Source organism: Photinus pyralis, unplaced genomic scaffold, assembly GCF_008802855.1.
Source record: "Photinus pyralis isolate 1611_PpyrPB1 unplaced genomic scaffold, Ppyr1.3 Ppyr1.4_LG1, whole genome shotgun sequence".
Taxonomy (NCBI): Eukaryota; Metazoa; Arthropoda; class Insecta; order Coleoptera; family Lampyridae; genus Photinus; species Photinus pyralis.
This window is the reverse complement of record NW_022170249.1, coordinates 35,644,040-35,660,197: the sequence shown is the minus strand read 5'-3', so window position 1 is coordinate 35,660,197 and position 16,158 is coordinate 35,644,040. Positions and strand designations below refer to the sequence as shown.

At 39.4% G+C, this 16,158-nt stretch overlaps 1 protein-coding gene across 7 annotated transcripts in view; it reads right to left on the bottom strand.

The window, feature by feature from the left end:
- The window catches only part of LOC116160483, a 321,930-nt gene continuing 305,772 nt past the window's right edge, over positions 1-16,158 (bottom strand). For 4 of the 7 annotated variants that reach the window (XM_031473680.1, XM_031473681.1, XM_031473682.1 and 1 more), the window contains 9 exons: positions 11,165-11,368; positions 9,376-11,120; positions 8,893-9,323; positions 8,675-8,778; positions 8,458-8,622; positions 8,234-8,404; positions 8,109-8,183; positions 7,890-8,053; positions 1-1,654 (listed from right to left, as the gene is read on the bottom strand). In XM_031473680.1, the coding sequence (XP_031329540.1) occupies positions 1,513-1,654; positions 7,890-8,053; positions 8,109-8,183; positions 8,234-8,404; positions 8,458-8,622; positions 8,675-8,778; positions 8,893-9,323; positions 9,376-11,120; positions 11,165-11,368 (3,201 nt within the window). In that variant the 3' untranslated portion in view covers positions 1-1,512. Of the gene's footprint in view, positions 1,655-7,854; positions 8,054-8,108; positions 8,184-8,233; positions 8,405-8,457; positions 8,623-8,674; positions 8,779-8,892; positions 9,324-9,375; positions 11,121-11,164; positions 11,369-16,158 lie in introns of all 7 variants that reach the window. The other 3 variants (XM_031473685.1, XM_031473683.1, XM_031473686.1) reach the window with 2 other exon arrangements.

The window sequence follows — 16,158 nt, the reverse complement described above, 5'->3', positions numbered from 1 at the left end:
GTTCATGCACTTGCGGAGGAGGGGATCACGGATCGTGGAATGAATACGTAATATCATTGGTAAGTGTAACGTGTCACCGCCATAAGTAATTTGACATTTAATAATTGTGCGTCATGCATGTAAATTTTACATTAACAAGGGTAAGTTGTCGGGATATAAGGAGGTTTGCTAACTGGAATGTGCATGAGTTAGATGCAGTTTTTGCTGACTGCCTTTCGTAACGCATTAGACCAAGCCAATTATCGAAAATAAAAACAATCAACATCGATAGCATCCAATACTTTTCCAGACCTTTGTAGCCCCTTGGATGTATCTCTTAGGCTATTAATAGATGGCAGCAGTTAGAGTCTTGCGCAAGCCAGTGGATCTCAGCCATTTTACTTAACCTACTCTTTCCCATTTTACTGAGAAACTACAAAACATACAACAGGGATTATAAAACATGTCAACATACAACAATTAAGTTATTATATCTACGAATAAGCTGCTTAACCTATGTTTAACGTCTTGCAGACACTAAAAATACACCGATAACACAGAAATGTACGAATAAAACGATATTGGATTGTCATTTCATTTAATGGAAAAGCTCGAGTTTTCCCCTGGCTTTGCACCGACAAAAGTAATTACTACCTATACATTCAATAACATGTACAAATATTTATTTATATTAGTATTTATATAGATTTATAGTAATAGACTTTAAAAAGATCACAACACAGAGTAAACAGTACGGACGCCTAAGGGCGACGAGTACTTACATGTTAAATGGTTCCTTAACCGCGATAGAGTTCCGTGTTTTTCTCTCTCTCGTTAACAGTAATTTTTAACTGAAATATAAAATTATTTTTCTCTCTTACAATTATGATAAAACTTACAACGCTATATCGATTTAACAACAGTATGGATGATATGAATAGATGAAATGAATAAAAGCAAATATCGCGATTAAGTTTCCAAAAATATAAATACGTATTAGTTTTGCAGTTATGGCCGTTGATATTTGATTTATCAGAATCTATTGCTCAATATTCACACAAAGTCATCGTAAACGATGAAATGAGCATTAAAGTACAAACTATAAAGTACCGGATCGGTATCGGTACAGCTCCATGCTTAAACCACGAAAGTGGTATAAACGTAGGGTCTCACTCGACAGTCGAAAGGCACTAACGTTACACCAGGTAACGTAACACAACCCCTATTTTTATTAAATATATAAATCTCTGTTATATGAGGATGTACAACCTACCCTAAGTTTTAACTACATTTGTCTAACTTCCTGAAGTACTTTTATACATTTCTTATTCACGGTTACAGTACGCCTAACGAAAGTATGATGTTTGATTGCATTGTTTGATTTGGAATAACTGCATTCAAATTATAGAAAAAGGAAAACGATAGAAATTTTGATTTGATTTTCTCGAGTAAGTAATTTATTTGATTGCGTTTATTCTTCTAACCTTTCCCTACATTAATATCTCCGGCTAAATAATTCTAATCACATTTTTGCTAAGTGGTGAAGGGGCTGGATACAAATACATCAAAACTAGATGAGCAGGAAATGTCCTTTTCTCTTCTTCTAAGCGGTTCCGCGTCGGGAGGGCGGTGTGATTTCATATGGGCGCTGCGACTTTTAATCTTTGTAAATACTCTGAAATTTAAAATAAAAACAAATCAGCGACAGTTATCATGCGGATATTTCATATCCACGTTTGTATTGAGGTTGAGGGGAAACGTATATTTTTCGTATCGAAGTATATGATTTGATACTAGTTAATTCATGTTCTTTTAAGTAGAAAATATCAAGGGTTATGGTCGACTAGCAAATAGGCCGGTTATGGAATGTACCAATTATTTTCATTTGAAGCTATTACTAACTAGAAAAATGTATCCCAACAAACAAACAAGGGCGATTCAAAAGGCACGCCGGTTTTAATACCTACTTATCTAATAAGAGCATTTAGATTTGGATTTAAATTTTTGAATTTCCCGCAGAAATAACGATCGACTGTACTATGCGATCAAAAATGAGTTGCTGTCGAGTCACCGTTGGAAGTTTTGTTTACATGAAAAAAGGCGACTCGACAGCAACTCATTTTTGATCGTCCGTTAGTATCATGAACGCGTGGGTATTTTTGCGTTTTTTTTTAATTGTCTCTAATCGCGACTGAAGCCCGAGAGTCTGAGTTAGAGCTCAGTTTATATCCGTTTTGATAGGGATACAAGGTTACATTTCTTAGTAAGCGTGAGATAAACTCGTACCGTGAAAATCTTTGATTCAGTTTATTTTGGGGAAGATGAGAATGATTAACGACCTAAGATTGGTAGTAAGAAAGACACTAACCAATGAAAATTTGCCATTTTGAGGAATAATTAGTTAGTTATCGTATGGGCGACACTCGCTAGGTAAATACAGACGTTTTCAGATCGCATCAACAGCCGCCTGTGTGACCTAACGACAGTTGTGGTATTACTCCCGGAACTTACTTTACGTGCCCTTCGAAGCATAGTAGTCGAGAGATGTTCTATACAATTAAAAACTGGTAAGTTGTGGGGTTCGAACTCGCTACATGTGAGGTTAGAGCGCGAGTCTTAAAAAACCCACCATTGTGGGTGTGACAAAATGTCGAAGTAACAAAGGGAGGATAAGTCTGATTTGGAAAATTAGTATGAATTAATCTTTCAAATTTTCATCATAGAATGGTTAAACATAGACTTTTTAGGAATATTTCGGCTGTGAATCCGTGCAATGACAAAAATTTTGGATCGGTGGCAACCCAGGAATGCCTTAATTTGCGAATGCGCGTATATAATAAGTAGATTTAGATTATAAAGACTAGAAGAGGAAACAAGCACTTTGAGACAATGTAACATTCAATTATATGGTTCAATTTCTGAATTCCATCTCAAATTAGGTTTGAATATTAAGAACACACGATGTTGTCTTCCCCAATTAAATTTATATTTCTGCTATGGTATTACAGCTGTTGCAGATTAAGATGTACAATGGCTGACATAAGTTTCGTTCTGATTATCAGCAGACCATTATCAAAGCAAAAACTACAAGAATGTAACAATAATTAAACGGTTATTATAAAATTGGAAAATTACTTACTTATTAAACGACGACAAATTAACAATAATAATTTTTTCTTTATTCTTTTATATTATGAGTAGGTTCTTTTATATTATGAGTAGGTACAACTTGAACTAAATAACTTAATAGTATGTTTAGACACCGTTGAACAATATAATTATTCAATACAGAACCACAGTTCGGTTGCTTAAACTTCCAAGCGAACGGAATTTTGGTCTACGTTAAGAATTTGGTATTTACCTAAATATCCAAAAATCTGGAAAAGAGACGGCGAGAAGTATTCCTGGTGTGGAAGTGGTACAAAAATCTGAGAAATTGCAGCACCATTAATGAGAAGATGCTCAAAAGTATTATTTATACTGCTTAGGAACTAAAAATTATTCAAACACCCTAGAGACCAAACTGAAAATAATTTATTCTGAGACAGCAATTTTAATAGAATTTCTTTTGAGCAATTCACTTTGGAATTAATCACACAAACTGACCTCAAAAAGTTCCAAAATCTTCAGTACAAGAACCCTAAACGTTTAAATTTCAGTTTGATCATCGTCTCTACAGATAAAGGCAACGCTACAGTTACACAAGATGAGTCAGGTCCCAGATCTAAATAGAGAATCGAACGAGAGGTCTGGCATCAGCTCGTCAGTGTCCCCAAGGATGTCCAACGCGATCTCATCCCTAGAGACTCTAAATCACTGAGGTTGTACAGTCTTCCTAAAATGTTCAAGCAAGGAATCCCTCTTCGCTCCATAGTCAGCACCCTCAACTCGCCCAACTACAAGCTCGCCAAGGATCTCGCCAATATATGAAGGTTTTTCAGGTCGCACGTCATCTCACATTCTGAGACGTCACTATTTACCAAGGTTTCCATGAAGGATTCTCTCATTATCATTGAGAAAATTCTAAAGAGCAGTCGTTGATTAGTTACCCTGATCAAGTGTTTATCTTCCACCTATTTTCAGTTCATAGGAAAGTTTTACGAACAGGTTTCTGGCGCTGTCATGGGATTTTTTGAATCGGTCGCCCTGGAATCTTTTCACGCGAATGGAAATATTAGTCACTCATTTTATCGTACTCACACTTGCACCAGCACAAAAACGGTCGCTCAATGTCTTGGCCCATTGTGCTGTAGCCGTCTCCAATAAGGATAACCTTTGGAACGAATTACAGCACGTCACCAACACTTTAGTTAACAACGGTTTTCACCGGAGCGAAATTCACAACGCTATAAATCGTCACTTAATCCCAAAACCACGCAACACCAAGGAGAAGGTCGTCAAGATATGCGTTAAGAATTTGCTGAGAATGCTGCTCCAAATCGCCACAATATTGTTTCATCAAGAAGCCGAAGCCAAGTCATACCATCCCCCTCTTACGTAAACAATTTCAACCGTAACGAGGGATGGTCACTTTATCTGCTTTAGAAATCCGAATAGGTTTAAATACCTAGGTTTAGCTTTCTCTTTTTAAGCGTTCCAAAGTGAGCAGTTTAGTGAAGTAGCGCGTGCTGCTCCCTTTGGCACATTGGTAAGAGTGCTAATATATATTATTATGGTGACCATATGTACTTTTTTTAGTAGGACAGTACTTTCTTTTGAAACGCTGTCCTATTGTCCTTTACGATTTATCAAGTACACCTAAATGTACTCTTTTTCTTAATTACACAAAATTAAGTCATAGTTTTTGTCCAAACGAAATATAATCTTGCATGTCTTTGATCATAAATGCTTTGGCGTATTGCTTAGTTGGATTTTGATCCATTGTGCAGCAACCTTCGATGAAATGTTTCAGTTCTTAAAGAGTAAACCGCAACTTCTGAAGTAAATTCATGGTTCCAAAAAGTACGACTGGTACCAAAATGATGATCAAAATGTTCAGGCAGGAACGTCGGAGGAAAATTAACTTTTAAAATTTATATATACATATAAAGTTTTATGTACATGTTTGAGTTTTCTTACTGTTTGATTTAGTTCGTTCTTTTTGCATTCGATTGTTTTTTTAGCGCATTTTCCAACTCTGTTGGAAATTCGCTATTAAGACCACCTTCTCCGTTCGTCCCAGGCCTTAAATACTCATACAGTTTTCAAGATATTTAGTTCGTTCTTTTTGCATTCGGTAGCTTATAGTTCTTGCACTTTAACCAAGAAAAATCTTGACGATTAATATGCGCATGCGGAATATCAAATGGCTTATTTACAGAGATATTTTAACCACAGATGTTTCTAGTAAAAACAAGCATATCGCATACTGTAAAAATTAGATGTGCGCATGTGCAAACTGCGTAATGTGAGCTTTCTTATTTATAAGAATATTTATACCATAACTTATTTTCCATTGTACGCATACTGTGAGTACTCAAAGGTTTTCAGAATGACGCTGCTGCGCGCACAGTTTTCGTGGTACGCGATTCTGCCGCTAGTGGTTTGTTCAGCCTCGCCTTCTCAGTCAGTGTGTCAAGCAGCGTTGATGTGGAAGGTTGAGTCTGCCCGCAATGAATTTTCTTATAAGAACTGTTATGTCCCGTCGTCGTTCTTCATGGAGAAGTTTTATGACCAGCGCGCGGCTGTGAAGTTTTGCTTCCTGCTCGAGAAAAAGACCTCGGAAACTGTTTAAATGTTGAACATCGCTTACAAGGATGACTCTATGCATCAAGCTCAAGGTTCACTTGCTTTAAAAATAGTGATACGTCAATTGATGATCAACCGCATTCTGGACGTCCATCAACTTTCCGAAATCCGAACGGACGAGATGAGTGTCCAAAAAATTAACGAGCACGTGGATGAAGGTCGAGGACGAACAGTTGAGAAACTCGAAGAGTTGTCTGGAGTGGATTGCAGCTCGGCTCAGCACATTTTATCGAAGAATTTGGGTATGTCAGGGATGATCACCAGAAAGAGCGTCAAACATGCCGTGTCATGAAAGAACACTCCGAAACCGATCCAGAATTTTTTTCTAAGATTATTACTGGAGATGAGGTTTAGTGTTATGGTTACGACCCAGAAACTAAACAACAATAAAGTAGTCACTGGAAGACGCCATCCTCGCTCCGCGTCAAAAAGGCTCGTCAAGTGAGGACAATGTTCATTTGTTTTTTCGATGCAAAAAGGATTGTGTACACGAAATGTGGCGGTCGGGTGACTGTTTTTTTCACCACGACAATGCCCCAGCTCACACCGCCATCTCGGTGGTCACTTTAATGGCAAGAGACGGCATGGCTGTCTTACCCCACCCACCCTACTCATCCGATATGACTACGAGTGATTTTTTTTATTCCCACGAATGAAGAGGAACCTCAAGGGAAAACGTTTCGCCGACGTGGAGGAGGTGAAGCCGAAAAGGATAGAGACGCTTGTAAACAGCAAAGTAGATGAGTTTAAACAATGTTTCACAACTTTTGGATACCCCCTCGTAAATAGACCTTTACGCGAGCTTTCGAGAGGTACTGATCAATTCATGGAAAATGCTCTAAAGTTGCTCGCCTTAACTTGGGTATAAATTACTCTCACGAGACCTAAAAACATAATATGTACAAAAATCGTAGATACATGCGCGTTTACGATGTTTAATGTTTGCAACAACGTTTTTTGCAGTGAATCCGCCCCACTTTTTATTTAAAATGCAGGTAGTTGTCATTGAAATAAACATAGGACACGCAAGCGGGTTCTTCCGGTCACCACCAAAGACTCCTCCGAAGAATAGTTTTAGTTCTGTTGCTTCTGATGTAGGCAACGCTACGTCCTGCGTGGCAAAAACTTTTAATTAAAACGTCATTAAGACATCGGGCTTCTAAAAGGATTCATTCGGCCACCTAGACTTTTCCGAAAGATAGCCCTAGTCCGTTGCTTCTGAAATATGCAGCTTGTTCGTCAAACATTCAACAAGTAATGTTGTTTTGAGTCAATTAGTTAGTTCTGTTGCTTTTTATGTAGGGAACGCTATTTTCGGTTTCATATTTAAAAGCAATCCATTCTATTCATAAAAATTACACCTGCCTTTATCCTGAAGATAGTCGGCGTTTTCATGTAATCGAAGAGATTATGAATACACCGCGCATCCTGACCGCACACGGTATTCTAGATTTCATAGGATTTCTAAATATTGAATCAAGAATTTCTTCATTTCTTTTGTATCAATTAACTGGAAGTGATTTCCAGTAACTCCTTTGAAGAAAAGAAATTAATGTGAGGTTTTAGCGATGGCCTCGAAATATTTCCTGTGCTATCGTGAACTTGTTTCAAACAAGTTTTTCCAACTCAGCAAGAGTACAGAGGAAAAACATTTTGGTAGATTATTAAATGTGCTAAAGATGCTGTTTATCTCACATATGCCAGCAACCGGATAATGAACATATAATTTCAATCTATTGACCTGCTATTTGGGATAAATAAATAAACGATACGTTCTACATATTGTTTGTTTGTTGGGATGAAGAAACAAATTCGATAATGCATGTACATTGTCCTACTTTACTGGGATTTGTATTTTAGCTCCAGCAAATGTGTTGAATTCTTGAAATGAAGTAAAGAAACTAATAGCAGTTCTATCATGCGCTCTGTTGAAAACGAAACAATAATAAATATAACAAATTTAAAGATTCACAAACACTGATCAAATCATACAGAAAAAATGTTGGAAGGTAAAAAAATCAAAGTGTACCTCATTCCGTTCATTGGATGTTGAGACAAAAAAGTGATGCGATAGTATTAGCTGTAAAAGCAACACGAACGGCGGTAGAAACACATCGATAAATTTACCTTAGCTATTGATATGGTGAATGAAGAACACTTACTTCCCGCATATCTTGCACGGATAATCTTCGGAAGAATCTGAGTGGCACATGGTAGGAGTTGTGGAAGTTCGTCTTTCTAACACTGTCGACGGCGTCGGTGAATTTCTAACAGTACCACCATGTATTCTAATATGGCCGTTAAGTGCCGCTTTGGAATTAAAACTCTGCAATATTTTAAAGGTAGTGTAATAAAAATAAAAGCAGTTCAAATAATCTTACAGCTGAGCAATCGGGAAATTCACATATAAAATTTTTATGTTCTTGAAAGGGAATAGGCGACTCCGCGTCGGCAATCTAAAATATCGAATATAAACCAAAACGAATGCAAACTCGCAAATACTTACGCCTAATAATTTAACATCCGCATGTGGTTTCTCCTCTGAATCTGACTCAAATCCTTTCGAATATGAGCGTTTAGATTCTCTAGAAACTTTCATCCGCCTGTACTCATCGGCGCATACTTTTTTCCAAATATAATAAAACTGCACGCATTGTTTTGTCGATTTTGAGCCAATCTAAAAATAATCACACGTTCAAATGGGACAAGACGAACACAAATCTTACTCACATCGCGCGATATACTAAAGAAATCCTTTCCATATCTAAAAAGAGCGTGTTGAAATGCCTCTATTTCTTCCGACGACCATCGATCGCTATCACTGTACTGATAATGTAAAAGAGGATGATCGTGAGGAAGCGCGGGATAGGGGTGCATTAACTTTAGCATTGCTTCCTGTAATGAAATAAGGTTAGCAATGGTCGACCATTGGTGAAATGCAACTTACGTGAATATTCCCTCCACACATGTGCAAAAGGTGCATTGCGTACTCCTTATTTCGTCCTCCACCGGGAACTGCTGCGCAGCACGCGAAATCCAAGTACATGTCAACTGCACATATTCAATACTAGCAAAAACCTGTTGACTGAACCAGCGTGTGGCTCAAACAACAAGCCCTTTTACTTAACACTAAACTGAAGAAGATTATATTGAACAATTCCTTACCTTCGTTGTCCGAAAGAGTACAAGACGGGTTCCACAACAGATACTCTCGGTTGGGTTCCAGATCTACTCTAGATAACCCTTTTCTGCAAGGCGGTGGATGGCATTGAAATTGAGAGCCAATATTAATATGAGGTGTTGAATCTGACTCGGGAATTGACTCATTATTCCACACGTTGTAAGCGTCCTCTCTGTTTTCTGCAAGAGGGATTACGTGGCTCACGCCAACAGCTACTGCGAACTTACCTTTCTTTAAGCTGCAATATAATCCGGAACCTGATCTAGTTGGATTGAGTAATGGTGGAGGCGTATAAGTCGATGATCCGTGAGGCCTACTTCTAGTTGCGCGTAATCTGGATTGATAAAGCACGGGAAGTTGTAAGGGTTCCGAACGTGGCCGTTTCCTTGATTGCCTTATAGGACTCGCAGGTACACTATGTAGTTAAAACGATATACTGGGGCACCGTAAAAGACTTATGTACTTACATGTTGGGACTGATAAACACATCGGTACCATCTTGTTTAAACGTTTCTCTTTGCCCGGCAAATTTTATTGGAAGGTTGGTGTGCGTTTGTGTAACCTTCGGTATCCTTTCTCCGTTTTTTAATTGTATATCCTTGTTTAAAAAATTTTGTGCGTGTAGTAATGAAGCACCAGTTACGACTATATTTTTTGTTTGTAGCGCATTACCATTTGTTTGTACCAGTTTTAGTTCGCCATTACTCTCGACCAAAATTCCGGTAAAATTTGTGTCGATTAATCCGTTACTACTTATCACTTTTAAAGGAAGGCCATTGAATTCAAACTTTTTTTTAGTGTCTTTTGGACTGCTTGACAGTAGGGGATCGTCCGAGTTTGGCATCATTTGCGATTGAAAGGAGTAATGTGGCGATAGTGGAAACGTAACGTTGCTAGGGGACGGAGTGTACGTGGTTGAAGGGTGAGGAGAAGATACCGATGATGCTGGGATGTTGGATAATGGCGAAGCGACAGGTGTAAGGCCGACGGAAAGTGGTGACTGTGGCGTTGGTGAGTTGGTGAGCGGGTAAATATCGTCGGTTGATATGCTTTCTCCAGGCAGGACTTCTTCTAAAGCCTCTTCCACGGCTGCCGAACTAGACATTGTCGAAGTAAAAAATGCCGCCGATAAAGGGGAAGATGCTTGCGGAGGTTCATCTAGTTCCCGTCCGCCGACTTGCGTGAAATCGTTTTGTTTGGGCGAGACCATGGGAAGTATCGTGTTTTGTCCAAAGCAAGGACTTCGGCCTTCGTGACTGGCGGGCGGAGTTGGATATGCAAACCCGGGCGAATCGTGTCTAATTAGAGGGGATTGTAGGGGAGATTGAGCAGTAAGGGACGTATGTGGAGATTCCGTGTATTGAGCGGGAGATTGGGTTTGATAACCGGGGGATGGAATGTCCAGATTTGTGGCAGAATGAAATGTGCTGAATTCTGCCAAGCTTTCGGGCAAAGGAGAGTCGAGCACCGCCTGTAAGTCTTGATTGACCGAGTGATTAGATTGGTATGATGGTGATTGAACAGTCTCCTGAAGACTTGCGGTCACGCTGGCGTAGTCTTCTAGAGAGGCAATGTCGTGCAGTTGATCCTCACTTTGTTCATGCAGGAGGGAATCGGTTCGGAATTGAATCGAAGTAAGGTGTTGTGCGTCGACACTTTGTAATAACATTGTGTCTTGCACTTGAGTGAACACTTCGTCTTGTAAGCTTTGCGAGAAATATCCCGAGCTATCTTCAGATTGATATGTAACACCGGTGAGAGTCAGTGATTCTCCGGTTTGTAATTGTATTACTTGCTGGGTAGGTTGCCCGGGATCGGATGTAGTTCTTTTTACCGCAACCTTTCCCTTTTTCAAAATGAGGTCAGCTAATGCTTCCGCTTCTTGCTGCGTGTTGGGCTGTTTCGGTATTGTAAACGCGTCGGCATCCGAGTGTCTTCGTCCTTTTTCGGTTGGTTGTTGTGGAGGCGCAGGTACGACAAATGAGGTGATTTTTGAATCCAAGTCGCTGGAATTATTTGAGGAATGCACAGTTAGAGGGAAAAGCGGTGGCGCCCCACTCCGCGTTGTGTCTTCGCCGTTGGTTGGCGGAGGCGGATTGGTGCTGCGCTTGTTTATAATTTTTTCTTCTATTAGCGCCCGTACACTTACACTTGCTGTTTGCAGTGGAGGTCCACTTGGATCCTTCTTCTCACATTTCTTATTTTCGGCATCCTGCAGGATTACATGTACAACGAATAGAGATTAAATGCGCTCACCTTTTTAAAATATCCACCATGTAGTCTCATGTGGCCATTTAACGCAGGTATATTTTTAAATTTTCTGTGACACAGATTGCATTCCACCGGCTTTGATTCTGTTTTGTTAGCAGAATTAATTGGGACCGAAGTGGAAGTTGTGGTGGTAATTTTTGTTGGCGTTGATCCACCAGTACTGGTTTTATTTGATAAACTACCTTGCGACTGTAACAAATCAGATGCATATAATTTCATTATCGACAGCAAACAAAAACAATGTAAATTAAGATTGGCAGTTTTTGAAAAACAAATTACCTACTAAAGTATTTGAGGAGAGTGATATCCACTATTTGCATAGTGACCCTGTAGTATACAGGGTGTAGCACCTAAGACCCCTCGGATCATTATTCAGTTACCTGTTAAATTTTGACGAAAAAAGTTGTAAAGTAAGGGGTATAACATGTTACATAAAAAAATAAGTATTTTTCAAGTACGCTCCAAATCAGTGGTTCCATTTAAAAAAAGGCAAGTTTGATACGCCACTGGAATAGAGCACGTTCCTGGTGTTCAAAAATATTTTAGAAACATACCGGCGGTGATTGCCTACAATTATGCTCTTAAGACTTTTTGCGGTATCTTTCATAGTAATGGAATTATGATCCGAGGGGTCTTAGATGCTACACCCTGTACATTCTGGAACGTTGCGATACATTTCAAGCAAAGGTGCGACACCAATTGGGTAACCGTAAACTACATTTGATCATGGAAATAATTTTTGTTAAAAACGGTCAACACATTATTCATTCATTTTTTTATCGGCGTGGGGTGCCTCAAGGGTCGGTTCTCGGACCCCTGCTATATTCGCTATATACATCTCAACTTGTGAGTTCTGTGACTAAGTGCTCAGTACATTCATACGCCGATGATATGCAAATTTATTATTCGTTTCACATGTCTGAGCTACCCAATGCTATTCATATCATTAATTCGGAACTATCGCTGCTCAATTCATTATCACGGAAGCTCAAGCTGAAAGCGAATCCACACAAATCGGTGTTTCTATTGTTTGGTAGTAAGAATAATGTTGCTAACTTAAATATGACTCCTTTAATTAAAATCGGTTCTTCCACAATTCGTATTTCCGACAAAGCTAAAAGCTTAGCGCTATGGTTGGATAATAGCTTTAGATATACAACCCAAATTAGCAATTATATTTCGCGTGCATACTCGCATTTGCGGATACTTTACGGGCAAAGATCTTTTCTCACCATTAAAACTAGAATAAGACTTTGTGAAGCATTTGTGTTGTCTCAGTTTAATTATTGTGTTCCTGTTTATCACCCATCCATAGATAAACTTACCTCTACTAGAATACAGAGAGTACAAAATTCATGTCTACGTTTTATCTACAGGGTGATTCCTATAGTACCTGCCACCGTTTGGGAGCGTATAGGGGGTGCCTAGGGGAAGTCTTTTCATATAGGACACTTGGGGTCGGAAATCCAAAATAAGGGCGCCAGAACCAAATTTATCTTCTGAAATTTCATGCCTGTATGTAGGCAACCCAACCGACCGACGTTTCGCGCGGAGCGATGCAGAGCGAGTTAGCGCGAGGAAGCGACATGGGAGGGAAGGAGGGAAAACGACAGTCCAAAGCAATAACGTTTACAAGTGTTCAACGTGGCCACCGTTGTTCTCAATGCACTTCCTACATCTAGCCAACCACTCCCCTCGAACTCGCGTGAAGACTCCTATGTCCTGGCCAACAGCCTCTCCGGCCATGACGACGCGCGCAATTAAGTCCTCTTCGGATTCGACGGGAGTCTCGTAGACGTGCGCTTCCATCACACCCCACAAGTAAAAATCTAATGGGGTGATGTCGGGCGAGCGGGCAGGCCACTCCACCGCACCTCCACGGCCGATCCATCTGTCCGGATAGGTTTAGTCCAAGTGTTCCCTCACCTGCCGCCCGTAGTGAGCAGGGCACCCATCGTGCTGGAACCAGTGGTCCCAGTACAAGTTCACTGGAACATCCATTAAAAGTTCTGGTAGCACCTCGCGCAGGAAAATCAGGTAATTATGGGCATTTACACGCGGAGGGAGGATGTAAGGCTCCAGTAGGTTGTCCCCCAGGATGCCAGCCCAAACGTTTAAAGAAAACTTGTCCTGGTATCCTCGCGTAAACGTTTCATGAGGATTGTGCTCCGCCCAGTAGTGGCTGTTACGAGGGTTGAAGGTCCCCTCTCTTGAGAATCCTTTCTCGTCAGTAACTAGCACGCTCCTCAGAAAGTTCGGATTAGCTTCTTCCTCCTGGACGACTAAGTTGCAGAATTCCAGCCTCCTTTCATGGTCACCCGGCCGTAACTCTTGCACTTTCTTAAACTTATAGGGGTGTAAGTTGTTGTTGTTGGCGATGTTCCACACTGTGTGTTGACTACAACCNATACTCCCCTACGCACCACCTACACGCTCCCAAACGGTGGCAGGTACTATAGGAATCACCCTGTATGGAATACGTAAATACGAACATATTAGCCACAAGTTAAAAGATGCCAACTGGCTTTCTATGCATCACCGTAGGGAACTGCAACTGTTCTGTCTTAAAATTATTATTTATAAAAGCTCTCCATACTTATATAATACCATTACATTTAGAACTGACGTGCACAACATTGATATTAATACAAGATTTCGTGAAAAAATTTCTCCCCCCCCTCCATTCTACTGCTTTATTTCAAAGGTCATTTTCATATAATGTGTTTGTCAACCGAGTTAGTAAATAGTTCTCAAAAAACGTTTAAAGTCAAAATTCGTAATATGTTAATGGACGAGCATATTCTTATTTGAGCATATTTATATTTGAAACTAATTCTACTGCTTAAGTTATTATAGCTTCGTAAACTCCGTTCACTTTATTCTTTTGTATTAATTTTATTATTATATTTTTGATTTGGATTGGATGCTTAGTAAAATATTATTTAGAATCACAGAATGATAGGTTTAGTTAGTAATAAGCAACATTTTTGTTGTTATTTGTTATTTAATTCAGGGTTTAGGTGGAAGAACAGCGTTGCTGAACCTCGCCCTGAGATTATGCTGCATATATACTGCATAATAAAGCATATTTATTATTATTATTATCATTAGAGGCGTTTCGAAAGCATTGACTTAAATGGAGTAGATAATTTGCCTGTGAACTTTACCCCGTTGAACAGATATACCTATACACATATGGAAAAAAAATATTGCGGGTCTGACCTATAATAATCTGGAAAGAAACCCAATAAGCATTATGTGAGTGTATAATGAGAGAATACACAACAAACTATAGGTACTGTATTCATTATACCTAAGAAGGTGGTATATGACGCTGTGTTTGAAGATAACCACACACAGGGAAAATATAAAACGGCACCAAGTTTTTGCAAAGTTGATATATCCAGCACTGACAACAGAAATAAATTAAACGGTTTCACGCTTGGATCTTTGACATTAGCAGCTAATGACAGTTCGACAGTTTAACAGACAACAGAAACTACCAACTTACAAAATGCATCACTCGTTTTATTTTTTAGTGTAATACTGGCTCGTGTCAACCTTGGTAAAGTTATGTCTTTCTCACGCTCAGATTATTGGGTTTCTTACTAGCTTATTATAAGTCAGACCCGCAATAATTTTGTCTACCGGTATACTATGAATCGCGTGTACCTACTTGTAGTAGGGATGCTAAATGGGGATTTACTCGAGCGTGGTAGGGAAAAGAAGTTATATGATACATCCTCCCACCGGTGGGAGGCGCGTCAACACTTTTTGAATAATGTACACAAAAAATAGTCACATGAAAATGCTCGAGCGGGTCAGATATGGATAGTGTTCATACCCCACGTGTCTCTGATATTGGAAGTATGTTAATCTGCCGGTTTATATGGTGGGGGGAGGCTGTACGGAAGAATAGAAAACGGGATTAATTAGAGCGCGTCACACACTTTGTTTTATTGTTTCAGACTTGAATCGTAGTAAATATTAAACTCTCAAAATTTTATATATAAAACACTACTATTATAGTAAAACCCAAACAAAACAAGCCAGAGCGTTGTAGATATAATTTATGACATGACCGCCTATGATCTCAGTCGACTGACATGCTTCAACTGATGAACGCTTTGAACTTTATTGACAATTTGTTATACTTCGGAGTGTGGAAATTGGCAGACTACATTTCTTCTGATATTCTTCAATAATTTCCTTCAAAATAAAAACGCACTCGAGAAGCTCAAGGTAACGTTTTTTTGCAAGTTTGTGACCTTCCCATTCCCTTACATCACACCCAAAACGTCATATTATTGAAATGATACTTTTCAACACGTGGTCAACCCACGTCTTACTTTAATCTAACGCGCTTGAATATTTCTAACTATGGATTTTTTACTGTTATGATGACCTGTCCTAGATCCACGATTCTACATTAAGGGTTGATATATGGTGGAGGTACTCAGCGGGGTGTCTCCCTTTATGCTAATCTGGCGCGCTTGAGTGAATGCCAAAATCCTCTATTGGGCTCCCTTACTATTAGGGAATGACTCATTTTAAAAATCGAGTGGTTTAATATTCAGGCGACGTCAGTTGACGGTTAATCGACCTTTTGTTATAATGTCCACCGGTAGCCTGTACCTAGTTTAATGGTCAAATTCTGACAGATCGAAAAGCTAAGGCAGGACGTTTTAGACAGCTAATATGAATTGTGCAGTAAATTTCAGTTGCGAATTGCTATCCTTTTCTAATAACTTTTAATGTGACTAACTTCTTTCAAGAAACGTTGTAACCAAATCACCTCTTAGCACCCTCACTTGTTACGTACTCTGCCTCGGTAGTGGGCTGCTTCAAGTGATTGCACCGCCAGAAAACTGGTATAATACGCCACTGCGGGATCACCTCGTACTAACCCCCCAATTTGACGGTTTTGAATTTGAATACAACACTGACCGCGTAAGCAATGTCCGACCTGGTTGCTGTAC